This window comes from Elgaria multicarinata, chromosome 8 (genome assembly GCF_023053635.1).
Source record: "Elgaria multicarinata webbii isolate HBS135686 ecotype San Diego chromosome 8, rElgMul1.1.pri, whole genome shotgun sequence".
NCBI classification, from domain to species: Eukaryota; Metazoa; Chordata; class Lepidosauria; order Squamata; family Anguidae; genus Elgaria; species Elgaria multicarinata.
This window is the reverse complement of record NC_086178.1, coordinates 90929525-90942658: the sequence shown is the minus strand read 5'-3', so window position 1 is coordinate 90942658 and position 13134 is coordinate 90929525. Positions and strand designations below refer to the sequence as shown.

At 43.1% G+C, this 13134-nt stretch overlaps 1 protein-coding gene across 2 annotated transcripts in view; it reads right to left on the bottom strand.

Moving 5' to 3' along the window:
- PALD1 (phosphatase domain containing paladin 1) overlaps positions 1-13134 on the bottom strand; it is a 130116-nt gene that overhangs the window by 58333 nt on the left and 58649 nt on the right. For both annotated transcript variants that reach the window (XM_063132999.1, XM_063133000.1), the window contains exons 8-12: positions 12563-12714; positions 10757-10859; positions 10465-10569; positions 2832-2927; positions 653-787 (exon numbers count right to left, since the gene is read on the bottom strand). In XM_063132999.1, coding sequence (XP_062989069.1) covers positions 653-787; positions 2832-2927; positions 10465-10569; positions 10757-10859; positions 12563-12714 — 591 coding nt within the window. The remainder of the gene's footprint in view (positions 1-652; positions 788-2831; positions 2928-10464; positions 10570-10756; positions 10860-12562; positions 12715-13134) is intronic.

Genomic DNA, 13134 nt, shown 5'->3' with positions numbered 1-13134 from the left:
TGTAGTGGTGAATTTTGAACTGTAGGTGTTTATCCTAACAGTCCCTATAGCCCCGCCATAAAGAAGGAAAGTCCCAAACTGCAGGCAGCTGTTTTATCTGTGTGTACACACACGCACATCAAAGAGCTGCAATATATAACATAGTACCCAATTTGTTTGGATCAGCTGACTTTCATAGGACAGCGAGCCGTCAAAGGGCAGTGTAAAGCCAATGGGTCTTAACTGCCCATTTGAGACCAAGCCACCCAAAAATATTTTGCATTGCAACAGGGATAGCTCACAATAATATACTGTTGCTGGGAAAACCAATTCCCCCACCCCCAACTACTATTAAGATTGCAGCTAAGCTGAAGAGGGAAGTCTGGGGTGGGGGGTGGGGGGTGGATGATGTAATCATCCCTGCTAATAAAAAAAGTCGTGGTGCTTTGACCCTGTGAGCCCCGGCTCCACTACACCACTGGTCCAACCATTTAATAAAGATCAGCTGCATCTACAAATAGGGTTCTTATAGAAATGCAGTAATAGTTGAGCTGTTGCCCAAAATGGCTCCAACGCAAGATATCTAAGAGTAAGGCAACAAAGGGAAGCTGAGAAGGGAAATATTGTAACCAGTTGCGCAAAGGACCAAGAAAATTCAACACGGTTCACTCACCAGCACCCGTGCCCCCTTCGTTATCTGCTCCCCCGTGACTGTAAGCTCCGACTGGTTCATGTTTGCCTGGAGCCTGTACAGCTCAGGGTGCCTGCACATCCACCGACTGAAATTGAGAGCAAAAGCCAGGGGGTACTGCCAGTCCAGGAGAAAGAAAAGGGGGAAAAGACAGACAAGGACAGTGTCAGGAACATGCCATGATCCCAAATACTGCGCACATCACGAGCAGCCTTTACAGGAGAGAGCATACAACGGTCTTGATGTCAGGGACACTGAAGGGCTTTACAGTTCCACTACTGAACAGTGCACCTTAGTCCAAGGTGTTCCTAATCCAGGCTAGGATCTTAGAGACAGATCTTAGAGGCAGGTCAAATCATGTTGATCTTTTGTTGGGGAAGCAACACAGAAGATAAAGAGGCCAAATTTGCTGTTGCAGCTCAACACGAACGTGGCCTTGGGGGTGGGAGGAAGCAAACACAGTGAATAGTCAAGAGGACTTGCAGGTTTAAGAGTCATACTTTTATTAGGGATCACGACATTTAAAACTATGCATATGTTTCACTTCTCAGCCTTTGGGCTAAGATCAAGTGCAGTATATGCTCTTAGGGTTAATTAGCTCATTTTCATTGAATGAACAATGAGTGATGTTGTGTGTGATGACGATGACATAAGGCAATTGCCTTTCCCATTTGATCTGATTATAGACCCCATGAGGTAACCGGCAAAAAGCCATCACAAATGACACCCACATGTAAAAGCAGGCGGGAGGATGAGCCACCAAAGGTTTCTCTAAACTGAGAAAGGTGACCAGTTCAGTGCTTGATTCCTGTCAAACTCATTGGCACAACATTCAACTCCCATTGTGAATAGCTGCAAGACTTTAAAGGTTGGAATGAAGTGCTCTGGGACCAGGATCTGTCAAGGATTGCCCTCCTTCCCCGTGACCCTGCCCAGGCGCTCTGCTCAGCAACTGAAACCTAGTTGATGGACTTCTCCTGTCTGACATTAAGCAAGAGGGGATGCACAGCCGGGTTTTTCAGATGCAGTGCCAAGATCAGGGGTAAGCCACCTGATAATTGGGGAGTCACCACCAAGAAGGACCTGAGGGCCTTCTCGGTGGTGGCTCCCCAATTATGGAATGATCTCCCTGACGAGGCCCAACATTGCCATCTTTTTGGTGCCAGGCTAACACTTTTCCCTTTCCCCAAGCATTTAGCAGCATATGATGAATTCTAATCTATCCTGGATTTGTTTTTATGATTTAGCTGATTGCTCAAAGTTGTTTTTAGATGTATGTTGACTGTATGTATACTGTCTGTTGTGCGCTTTTTATGTTTTTAAATTTTGCATATTCTTTTAATGTTTTAATCTTTGTAAACTGCCCAGACAGCTTCAGCTATCGGCTATTGGGCGGTATAAAAATGTAATAAATAAATAAAAGCTATGGGGTGGTATAGAAATGTAATTGTGGGAAGTTGTAGTCCAAAACATCTGGAGGACACCAGATGGCCTTCCCCAGCCTAAGCTGTGGAATGTCCACCCAGACGAGGCCCTATTCGTCTAGCTTGCTAGAACAAAGCTCTTTAAAGGACAAAATAGACATTACTTTACATGCATGTCTAGCAGCTATGTCTTTTTTATTCCATGTTTACACTAGAGTAGGCACAGGGCCCCAATACAGATCAGAACCCTAGAATAGGGAGTTGGATCGACGGGGCTGCGTCTATGTTACAGTAAAAATGGAGGGCAGGGAGAGATGTAGCTGCTAGGCACACATTTAAAGTAATGTCTGTTTTGGCCCTAAGAGAGCATTTGGCCTGATTTAATTCTTGCTCATTGGCTTTTGTTTCCATTTTTCTCTTTGTGGCTGCTATTTGATTTGTTTTATTTCTATTTCAAACTGATTGCTTTTAAAATTTTGTAATTGTGATCCACCTTGGGAGAGTTTTTCCAACGAAAAAGATGAGATATAAATGTTGTTGAGAAAACAAACAAACATGTGGCTGGCACCAAAAACAGCAGTTCTGTGTCCAGATTCGGCCTCCTTGCACCGTTAACATCTAGCTTCACTTACCCCATGCCCTCACATTAGCACAGCGTCTGCCACACATCGCTGGCTGCCTCTGACAGGAGTGGGAAAATGCACAGGTCAGTTGAGAGTTCAGGGACAAATGCTCACCTGTTCATGAAGGTAATAGTTAAAGGCTATCAAGCAGAAATAGCGCTCAAGGCTCTGTAATGTCCGCTGAAGGAAATACTCTTTGGTGCTGTTCCCCTGCAATGCAAACACAAACGAATAGTATGGGAACTTGAAAACATGCTAACCTGGAGCAACGCACACTGCAGATTGGGTTTTCAGTGTGGAGGGAGGGGGGAAGTTTCACAACTACCCTACTCTTATATTCATTCAAGATAAAACATTAAAGATGGTGTTATTTTTGGTGGGGAAGGATGAATAGATTTGACTCTCTTTGTCAACCACATGACAGAAACACTCAAGAAGACTAAGTGTATGCTACACTTTTAAGAAAAATCCACATCAAGACAAAACTGCATTTGACAGCCTGTAAAATTTATAAAAATCGGAACAGGTATTCTTATTTTGCATCATTTATTCTGCCTCTCAAGTCATGGTGAGATGCAAGGAGCTGTACAAGGCAATGAACCTCGAAACCCCAGACCCCTAGAAACTTGAGTTTTATGAAGTGAAAGCAGAGTATTTCAAGATGCCAAATTTTGCACTCGGTTTTGTGGTTTCTCCTCTGGTGTGGCCTGATTGCGAGATTAGGGAACACATACCACCTTATGAATGCTACAACTAGGAAATGAGTCTAACCCTTTGAAATGCCTTACTTGCATTTTCACCAGCTCTATACATGTTCTTTGCTGCAGGCTTTTCATCAAAAATGGTCTTTGGGACTGTGCCTTATTGAAACAGTGCCCAGCAGTTCTGTTTTTGATCCTCCCGCTACTCAAACTTTGGAATCCCAGAGATCAACATCTAAACCCCTACTTTTCAGCATGAGATCACTTTTACATGGTCTTTTAAGCAAAGTTTGCTTGTTTGTTTGTTTTACCAAAGATACTCAACTCAAACGTGTTTTTTTTTAAAAAATCACAGTCCCTCTCTGGTTGACCATTTTACCCCACCCTTCCTCTAAGGAGCTCAGAGGGTGACTTGCCAATGTCACCCAGTGTGTTTGGTGGTTGAGATGAGAGATCTGATCAAAGATCCCTGGTCAAACTGCAACACTAAACCACACTGGCTCTCCATATGGAAAATGTAATGTTCCAATATTTAACTCTATTTAGAGAGAGACTTTATTTCATTTTGAAAGAGACCGAACTTGGCAAGTGTGTGATGGAAATCTGTAACGTTATATAATTGTCTTCCATTAATATTCACTTGTTATCCTTTAAGAGAAATCCGGCCTGAAGTCATTCATCAAAAGAGATTAAGAAATAAGCTTAGGACTGAACTGAAAATTTTCCTGCATGGAATATTTCCAGCCACACATTTAAAAAAAGAAAAGGAGGTGGGAGTCACTGGGCAAAATCCAACCAAAAGGAAGCACATTTTAAGTCTCAGCAATCTCAATGGGGAGAGAGTTATGCAACAGAATTAAAAAGGCACAATTTACAGTTATACCAAACATTCAATTATGGAGTACATGTTATTATAACACTGGGCTGGTATAAGGATGTATCTGTACCTATTTAAAAATGTATAAATGGCCCTGACCTGAACTTAAACAGAATTGGACTGTGCCTATACCAGACCTGCACAAACCAAACACCCACCCCCCAAATAAAACAATAGGAAGTCTATCAATCCCATGGGAGGGTAGCCATGGGTCTGACCTGGAGAGCCGCTTAGTTGTGCAGGCCTAGAATACAAGACATTATTTATTTATTTATTTTATTACATTTATATACCACCCCATAGCCGAAGCTCTCTGAGCGGTTTACAAAAGTTAAAAACAATGAACATTAAATATATATCTATTTAGCCCTGTTTTCCACCCCAACACATTTTGTCCAATAAGAACGTTTGTCTGGGGAAAAAATCCATTGTTTAAGAAGAGCTGTTGCTATGCTTGAGCTTCAAATAAACAGTCCTCGTGTTTAAACATAGAGTTCATTTCCAAAGGTTTATTTCCGAGAGCCAGCAAGGACATACAGCAGCCCACATCTTACAAAGGCAAACTGAGAGTCACCCCAACAGGGACTCAAAGGTTACTCTCACAAAGCTGTTGCTTGAAAGGAGGAGCTGAGGACCAACAAACAGCAAGTGAACTTTGGCTACAGAGAAAATCTCAACCTATAAAGAGGAGCTAGTAACTGAGGCAAGGCCCAAGCAAGGTTTGTTGGGCGAAAAGGTAAGTTATTTGTGTGTGGTGGTGGTGATGGTGGAGTGGGAGGAGAGAATGTTATGTATTTCTTTTCTGCCCTTCCGCCAAGAAGCCCAGGGTGGCATACAGGTTACTTCCCCCTCCCACGTTATTCTAACAATCCTGCAAGGGAGATAAAGCTGAGATATGGTGACTGGCCCAAGGTCTCCCAATGAGCTTCATGGCTGAGTGGGGATTTAAACCTGGGTGTCCTCAGGTCTGGCAAGCTTCTGGATGTGGCATCAGGCTACATTAATGTGGCATCAGGCTACATTTGTCTTTCACTTCAGGCCACAAAATGTGTTGGGTCAGCCTGGATCCTAGTCTGACCCTCTAACCACTACACCACACTGTTTGGAGCAGAGAAACACTGTCAGCCATTATCACCTTTTGTTAAGACCAAGGATGTAAGAATCATCTTGCTAGATCATAACAACAGTGCCCACCACCTAGCACAGCCCTCTGTCTCCAACAATGGTCCTACAGATGACCCTGAGAAGATCACAAGCAGGACCATAAATGAATGAAGATAGTCATCCCCTTTTTGTTCCCAGTCACGCACACACACAATGGTAAGGCCCAGTATTCTCACTCAACACTCACTAACTTGCAGCTAAAATGAAGGAACCAGGTCTGCTGAAAGCCACTGCATTCAAACAGATGGGAGGCAATTTGCTAGTTCCCATCTATGATGAACTATTATCATGTACAAAATCACTCCTTATTTCTGCAGTAATCATCAAGGAATGAGCATAAATGGCTGAGCTATAGGTTTGTGTGATTTTACTTATTTTAGCTAGAGATCCAGAATTTGAAGTTTATTGTATATAATTTGGGTTTGTGTTAACTTTATGTAAATATGTTATCTTTGCATTGTCACCTAGTATCTTTTGTTAAATGTGTTTTGCAATGGTTGGTTGACAAGCAAACAGATCTGATTTGGTCACTACAGGCCCAAACCCCATAGGTGTACACATGAGATGTGCTGGGTGTGCCCTTATGTCTCAAGCAATAAGGGCCATATTGAAGGGGTCATTGAGTAGGGATCCAGAGGGGGATCGAGACACAGCAGAAATGGTCCTCCAGCTCCCTTCCAACTGCTCCACTGCTGCCACCCAGCGCACCATTGCTCCGGCAGCAGGAGCAAAAGGGAATCACTATGCTGGAATCCTCTCTTCCGAGAGCCACGCTTCAAAGAGGTCAAGAGGAGGGCCACCCAAAGGTTAATATCACCTCGTAAGCCCCTCCTCTAGCCAGTGTCATCACAAAGCCCCACCAACGCTGGGGCTTGAGGAGCATCTCCTCATTCCACACCCCTCGCCCACAAGCCAAACGCAGAGCAGGGGATCAGTATCTACAGTCTTTAATAAATGAATGAATAAAAATAATGTCTTCAGGATTGAGTATTCAATAAATGTTTGCCCTTAAAAAAAAATCTTTTTTTTTAATTCCTTGGGCGCACACTCTAATGAAATGTGCTGCGCATGCCTATGCCAAACCCCAATCCGATGCATCACCACACAAAAAAACTTTTCTCATTCACAAACTGCATTGGATTCATCGGATCGTGTCCCAATCTCCCCCTTTGAGGGCCAACTGCTTGCACTGCCAAAATACCTATTTTTCTGGGGGGGGGGGGGAAACTAACCGCAGTTAGCAAGGCCCGTTTAAGAGCTTCTCTCTATTCTGCCTTTGTCCCCTGCCCCAAACCAAAAACTCCCAACAGCTAGCAATTTGCATCTGACTGGTATGTGGCTGCAACCCAGTAGGTGACACCTTCCAGAAGTTTAGAGCGAGGACAGTCCAACATATTTAGAAATTATTGTCATGCGGATTGTCAGGCGCCTTTCGTTCTGTCATCCATTGACAGAATGGGGTTCTTTATCGGTTTCCGAATTTGTGCAAATTCCCCTCAAATGCACATTTTAAAGCTTTTCTCTATGGGGAAGATGCACATTTTTGGCCAGTTTTTTAAATTTTTGTATATTTTTCTACAATGAAATTTGCGCAAAATTCCCGAAGTTTAGTAAAATGGTCGGCAAGTCCATGGACTCTGCCCAACAGGGGAAAAACTGGTCTGCCACAAGTCTAGCCAAACAGTTTCTCTTCTTCTTCATTGCATGGAGCCCTTTTCATGCATATACCACAAGAAGCGGGCTTAGGGAGACCTACTTTCAAATCACACTCAGCCACGAAGCTAACCAGGTGGCCAGGGGCATGCCGCCATTTCTCATCTTAACTGCCCTCATGAGTTCGATGGGAAGATGGAATTGAGTATCTTGTCAGACCTGACCAGTTAAACTGAGCAGATGCAAAAGCAGAAGACAAAAGCAAAGGCAATCCACAGCCAGCAAGTGAACAAATCCTTCTCTTAATCAGCTGGTAAGCTTTTAAAGCAGGGATGCAGAACCCCAGGCTTGCAGGCCAAATCCACCCCTCCTGGGGGGGGGGGGGGATCCATCCCTGCAGTGTTCCCTAGATGGGCATGTCCACTTGCCCTGATCTCTTCCCCTTCACTTCTCCTTCCCCATTGCTGATTGTTTCGTAGTTTCCTGGCCTTTTTCTGCCCCATTGGCAAAGGTTGAAATGCAGCCCCCGAGAGCCTCTCTGAAATTGAATAAGGCCCTCGAGCTGAAAAGGTTCTGCACCCCTGGTTTAGAAGCTTTAGGAAATTCTACCTGACCTACACGGGCCTACTGGTGTGAAAAGACTTCCTTGTGATATGCTGTCCCTGCAGTTCCCTCCTTTGGCCAGAACTAGGTGGTGGGGCTCAAAGGCTGAATGGAAATCCTGACATGATCCCAAACACATGGCTTGGAGATCCTTGTCATTTACCCTTCTTCCAAGGGCTTTTATCTTCAGTTCCAAGTGATCTCTTGGAAATACAAGGTATCATCCTGGAAATAAAAGGCACTCTTCTGGTTTTCTGAGTAAATATTTGTCCTTTGGAAAGCTTTCAGTACAAACTGCCCCGGTTTATGATCATCATTCACACATGAAAAATGTTATAGTCTATCCTGTTTATATATCTTCGTTAGGCAGTGAGGGGCTGGGGAAACTTCCAAAAGAAAAATAAAGCTGCACGTCCCCTGTCTTTATCTTTCCTTTTTCAATTCTTCTTGTCAACTATAGAAGAAGCTGGAGGTCATGGCAGGAGAGCACATCTCCAAATGAAAACAAAACAAAACAGAACAGAACACCAAAGGCAGCAAGTGAAAATGCGGGCTGAAATATTTACATGATAAAAGTTCTGTAAAAAGATTTGTGCATCAGCCTCTCAAGAACTCATTTCGATTTAGTGATCAAATGCAAGTTACTGACTGTCACAGGATTATTCCAATGTGCACATAGGCTAACAGGAACAGGCCCAATAAGAAGCACATAATTGAGCTGGGAGATATTTAATGTGCAAGCACCATTTCTGTCAGGAATATTTGGCTGAGCAGTTAGTAGGGCTGTTCAGATGCAACACAGAACTATGGCTTAGTGTCACGTGCCTGGGAAGCTTCAAGTCTCAGATTCGCATGGCCCCTCCTCCGCCCCTTCGCAACAAAACCAGAAGTTTCTCATCTCAGTTAGTGGCAAACTAGAGGAAAGGTTAGAGGACAACGTAAGAGTGAGGAGAGGCTAGGCTCATTCGTGTTATGATATACCATGGTTTATTGTGACATCCAAATGCCGCAAGAAAATCCATACCCATGGTTCGCTACTCACTACAATAAGTAGCCTTCAACAGCAGAGTGTATATGGAGGAAAGAGTGTGTGAGGTCAAGGCACATGACAGGTCATGGAGAATAAGCTATTAATGGCTACTAGTCTTGATGTCTCAATGCTACTTCCAGCATCAGAAGTAGTAAGCCCACCGGGGTCCTTCTCCGTGAGCCCCTGCCAAAGGAAGTGAGGCAGGTGGCTACTAGGAGGAGGGCTTTCTCTGCTGTGGCACCCCGGCTGTGGAACGAGCTCCCCAGAGAGGTTCGGCTGGCGCTGTATTCCTTCCGTCACCAGCTGAAGACCTTTTTATTTTCTCAGTATTTTAACACCTATTAACTTAATTTTTAAACTTTGCTGTTTTAATTCCATATTTTAACCTATATCAATTTTTGCCGTGTGGTTTTATCCTGGTTGTGCTTTTTAGATTGTATTTGTATTTTTAGATTGTTGGTTGTTTTTATGCTCTTCGCGATTTAAATTTTTGTGAACCGCCCAGAGCGCTTCGGCTATTGGGAGGTATAAAAATGTAATAAATAAATAAATAAATAAATAAATAAAGTGCACCAGTTGCTGGGGAACATGGGAGGGAGGGTGCTGTTGCACTCAAATTCTGCTTGTGGATTTCCCATGGACAACTGCTTGGCTACTCAGTGTAGAGAATGCTGGACTAAATGAACGCTTGGTCATGGCTCGTCTTATGTCATATACTGCTCAAGCATGGCTTAGTTTTACGAACACACCCATTTAGTTTGATAGAAAGGCAAAATATCCCTAGCGTTGTCCCTAATAAAATAGAAGGACTAGTTAAGGATAGCCCAGACATGTCCTCGATGAAACAAGATAAAAGCTTCCCAAAATGCTCCGTCTAGTTTTGGCACAACCCCATTGAAAAAAATAACAGAAATTAATAGAGAAAGCATACCTGTTAAATGCAATGAAGGACATAGAACGTAGGATGCTGCCTTATACTAGATCAGACTATTTGTCCATCTAGCTCAGTATTGCTGACTCAGACTGGCAGCAGCTCTCCAGGGTCTCTGGCAAAAGTCTTCTACATCACCTGCTACATGACCCTTTCAACTGGAGATGGCAGGGATTGAAAGCAGGACCTTATGTGTGCAAAGCAGGTGCACCAGCACTGAGCTATGTTCCCTCCCCAAGTAGCTATGGGACTGAGCTATGAAGCAAGTTGTCCCTGGTTCAAACCTCACCTCTGTCATTGACTCATTAGGCAAGGCTTAGGCAAGCCATTCTCTCTCAGCTTCAAACCCACCTGAAATATAGGGGTAATGCCATTGACCTTCCTTACAGGGTTGATGTAAGGAAAAGAAATGTATGGAAGAGTTGGAATACACGACATAAAAGCCTATTATGTTCCTTTTTTTTTTTTTTACATGATTATGAGGGGTGAGGAGTTGCTACGAGTATGCTGTACATGCAAAGCAACAGAAGAGAGCTCCAGGCTAGCCTGAGCTGCTATATTAAAAACATAGGCGTCAACTGTACCACCATCTAAGCTCATTTAACAATCGCAGCATTCCCCCAAGGAAGCTTCAGAATTATTTCTGTGAGCATATGTAGGAGACTTCCATTAGAGATCCCAATTTCCCTATGAAAGCCATAATTCCCACTCATAACATAGGCCCACATCCACCACAAGATAGTTAAGATGTAAGATGGAAAGTTTCTCTGGCTCAGCCCAACCAATACCTGAATCTGATAGTCTTCTCCAATCCCTTCCAATTTCTTCTTATATTCATAGACGGCTTCCTTCAAGTCATGCATTTCCGAACACAAGGAGATGGCGGCATCCACCTTCAAGGACCAAATGCAAATGTCAAATCTATGCAAGAGACAGGATTCGCCCCTTTTGAGCTTATGCCTGTTTCATCGGCTTTCTACTTACCTTACCACCTGGAACGTGCTCTTTTAATTAAGAGCTCACAAATTTAAATTCACAATTTGAACTGTAGCAGCTTTCTATCAATCTAAATTCACTTACCTCCTCCACTATTTGCTGTCCTTTTGGTACTGTGCCAATGAAGCTTTGAATAATACGGAATCGATCCCTGGGCAAGAATTTAGTGGACTGGGGAAGGCTGTGACTGGGGAAGGACAAAAGAAGATGTCTTTTATCCAAAGAATCTATTACACCCACTAAAATTCAGAAAGTTTTCTCATTTGACTCTTTTTAAATTCACTGGCTATCTAACCATGCTCTGTATATTACTACACTCTTTAATGAAAAGCAGGCATTGTGGCATTCAAGTTGACCTTCCAGTTCAAGTCAAAATAGCGCCGTTGGTTTTGAAGTATTCTTTTGGTTTCAAGAGCTGTTCTAAATAAAATACTGCTGGAGTCAATAATGTCTTCTGAGCCAATGGTTTCACAGTCCTATGGATATCTGTGTAAAGTTCTGGTCACCACACCTAAAAAAATATATTGTAGAGCTGGAAAAAGGGGGAAAGGGCAGAAAGGGGCAACTAAAATGATTGGGGGACTGGAGCATCTCCCCTGTGAGGAAAGATTACAACAGCTGGGTTTGGTTAGCTTGGTAAAAAGGCAAGTATGGGGAGACTTGATAGAGGTGTACAAAATTTGCATGGTATGGAGAACGTGGATAGGGAGACATGTTTCTCCCTCTCCCATAATACTAGAACCCTGGGTCATCCCATGAAGCTGATTGGTGTGTTATTCAGGACAGATAAAAGGAAGTACTTCTTCACACAGCAAACAGTCAAACTATGGAATTTGCTACCACAAGATGTAGTGTTGGTGACCAATTTGGATGGCTTTAAAAGAGGGTTAGACAAATTCCTGGAGAAGGCTATCAATGGCTAATAGTCCTGATGCCTCTATGCTACTTCCAGTATCAGAGGCAGTATGCCTATGCAACCTCAGTTGCTGGGGAACATGGGCAGGAGGGTGCTGTTACACTCATGTCCTGCTTGTGGGTTTCCCTTCAACAGCTGGTCAGCCTCTGTGTGAACAGAATGCTGGACTAGATGGACCCTTGGCCTGATCCAGCATGGCTCTTATGTTCTTATCTGGATGTTCTGCATTTTAGACGACTGCAATACAATAGGAGGTCTTATCTGCTTAGCTTTTTGGTTTAACGCATATGTAATTATATTGTATTACTTTGTTTCATCATTGCAATTTATTTCATTGTATTAATATAGAATCTTATGCTATGCATGTGTACTCATGACAATATAGAAAAATCTTCTATAATCCAACTGTTTATGCATTATACCTCACGGATTGTTCACGTATGTTGAGTGCCTTAGCACCCTTATTGTTTTGTTGCATTTTAGAAGAGTCATCTGAAATTATTTGCTGTCAGACTTGCTTCCACCAATCATAATTACAGCCATGACAGTCAATGATACGCTGTGGACCACAACAAAAGGACTGATCCATGGGGCAAGCTGGCATATGGGGGCTAACCTAAAAGTTCTTTTGGTCCCTTGAAACTATACAATTTCTAAGGAACAGAGCCCTAATATTTGGGTTAAGCCAAGTCAGAGTCTCCTAATGGGCCTTTTTGGACAAGATACTAAGCCATGATTAGGCTACTAACCCTTTTGCAGCAAATGGTTAGTGAGTGTGTTTGAGCCATGGTTATATAGCCACCATGGTTAGGAATTGTTCAGACTACACGCTAAGCCATAATGCTTAGCTCAAAATGCTTAATCACTGTGGTTTAGCATGTCGTCTGAACAGGGCCAGTATCTATCAAATCATCACTCCTTCCTTCCAGCTTCATTTTCATTATATTACATCAGTATAAGAAAGTAATACTTACTCTTGCTTCTGTAGACCACCCTTGCGGTGATACAGCACCAGTGTGCCCAAGACCATGGCTAAGTTGGTCCTCCCAACTCCCGTTTGACAGCTAAAGAGCAGAGCAGGAGGAGGCCTGCTGGGGTCTTGGAGAAGGAGAAGGTTTGGACTTTCCTATGAAACAAAATTACAGAGAAGGCATTTCTCAGGTTACCTTTTCCTCAAAACTATGGGCAACCAAATGATACCAGAGGTGGACTTTTGACTCCCCAGTATGGTAGATAAGGAAGGTAGTGGTATTTCTGCCAAACTAGTCACCATCTTGTTTGCTCTGCTTTCAAAGGTATTTATGGCTATATTAATGGTCTCATAAGTAATTTAATTCCAATGGAACACATAGATTGCAGTTTTTAGCAAAGCACGAAGAAATTCAGGCAAATACCAATCCATGGATTCATTTGGGGTTGTTATAACAAATCATCTAATCAGTGCCTGAAGTAGCAGTGCAAAGCTGGCACGTCTCAGCTCCCTACCTACATCATAGTATTTGATACACAGAATCAACAAGAGCTGGCAAGTGGTCAAAAGGCAATT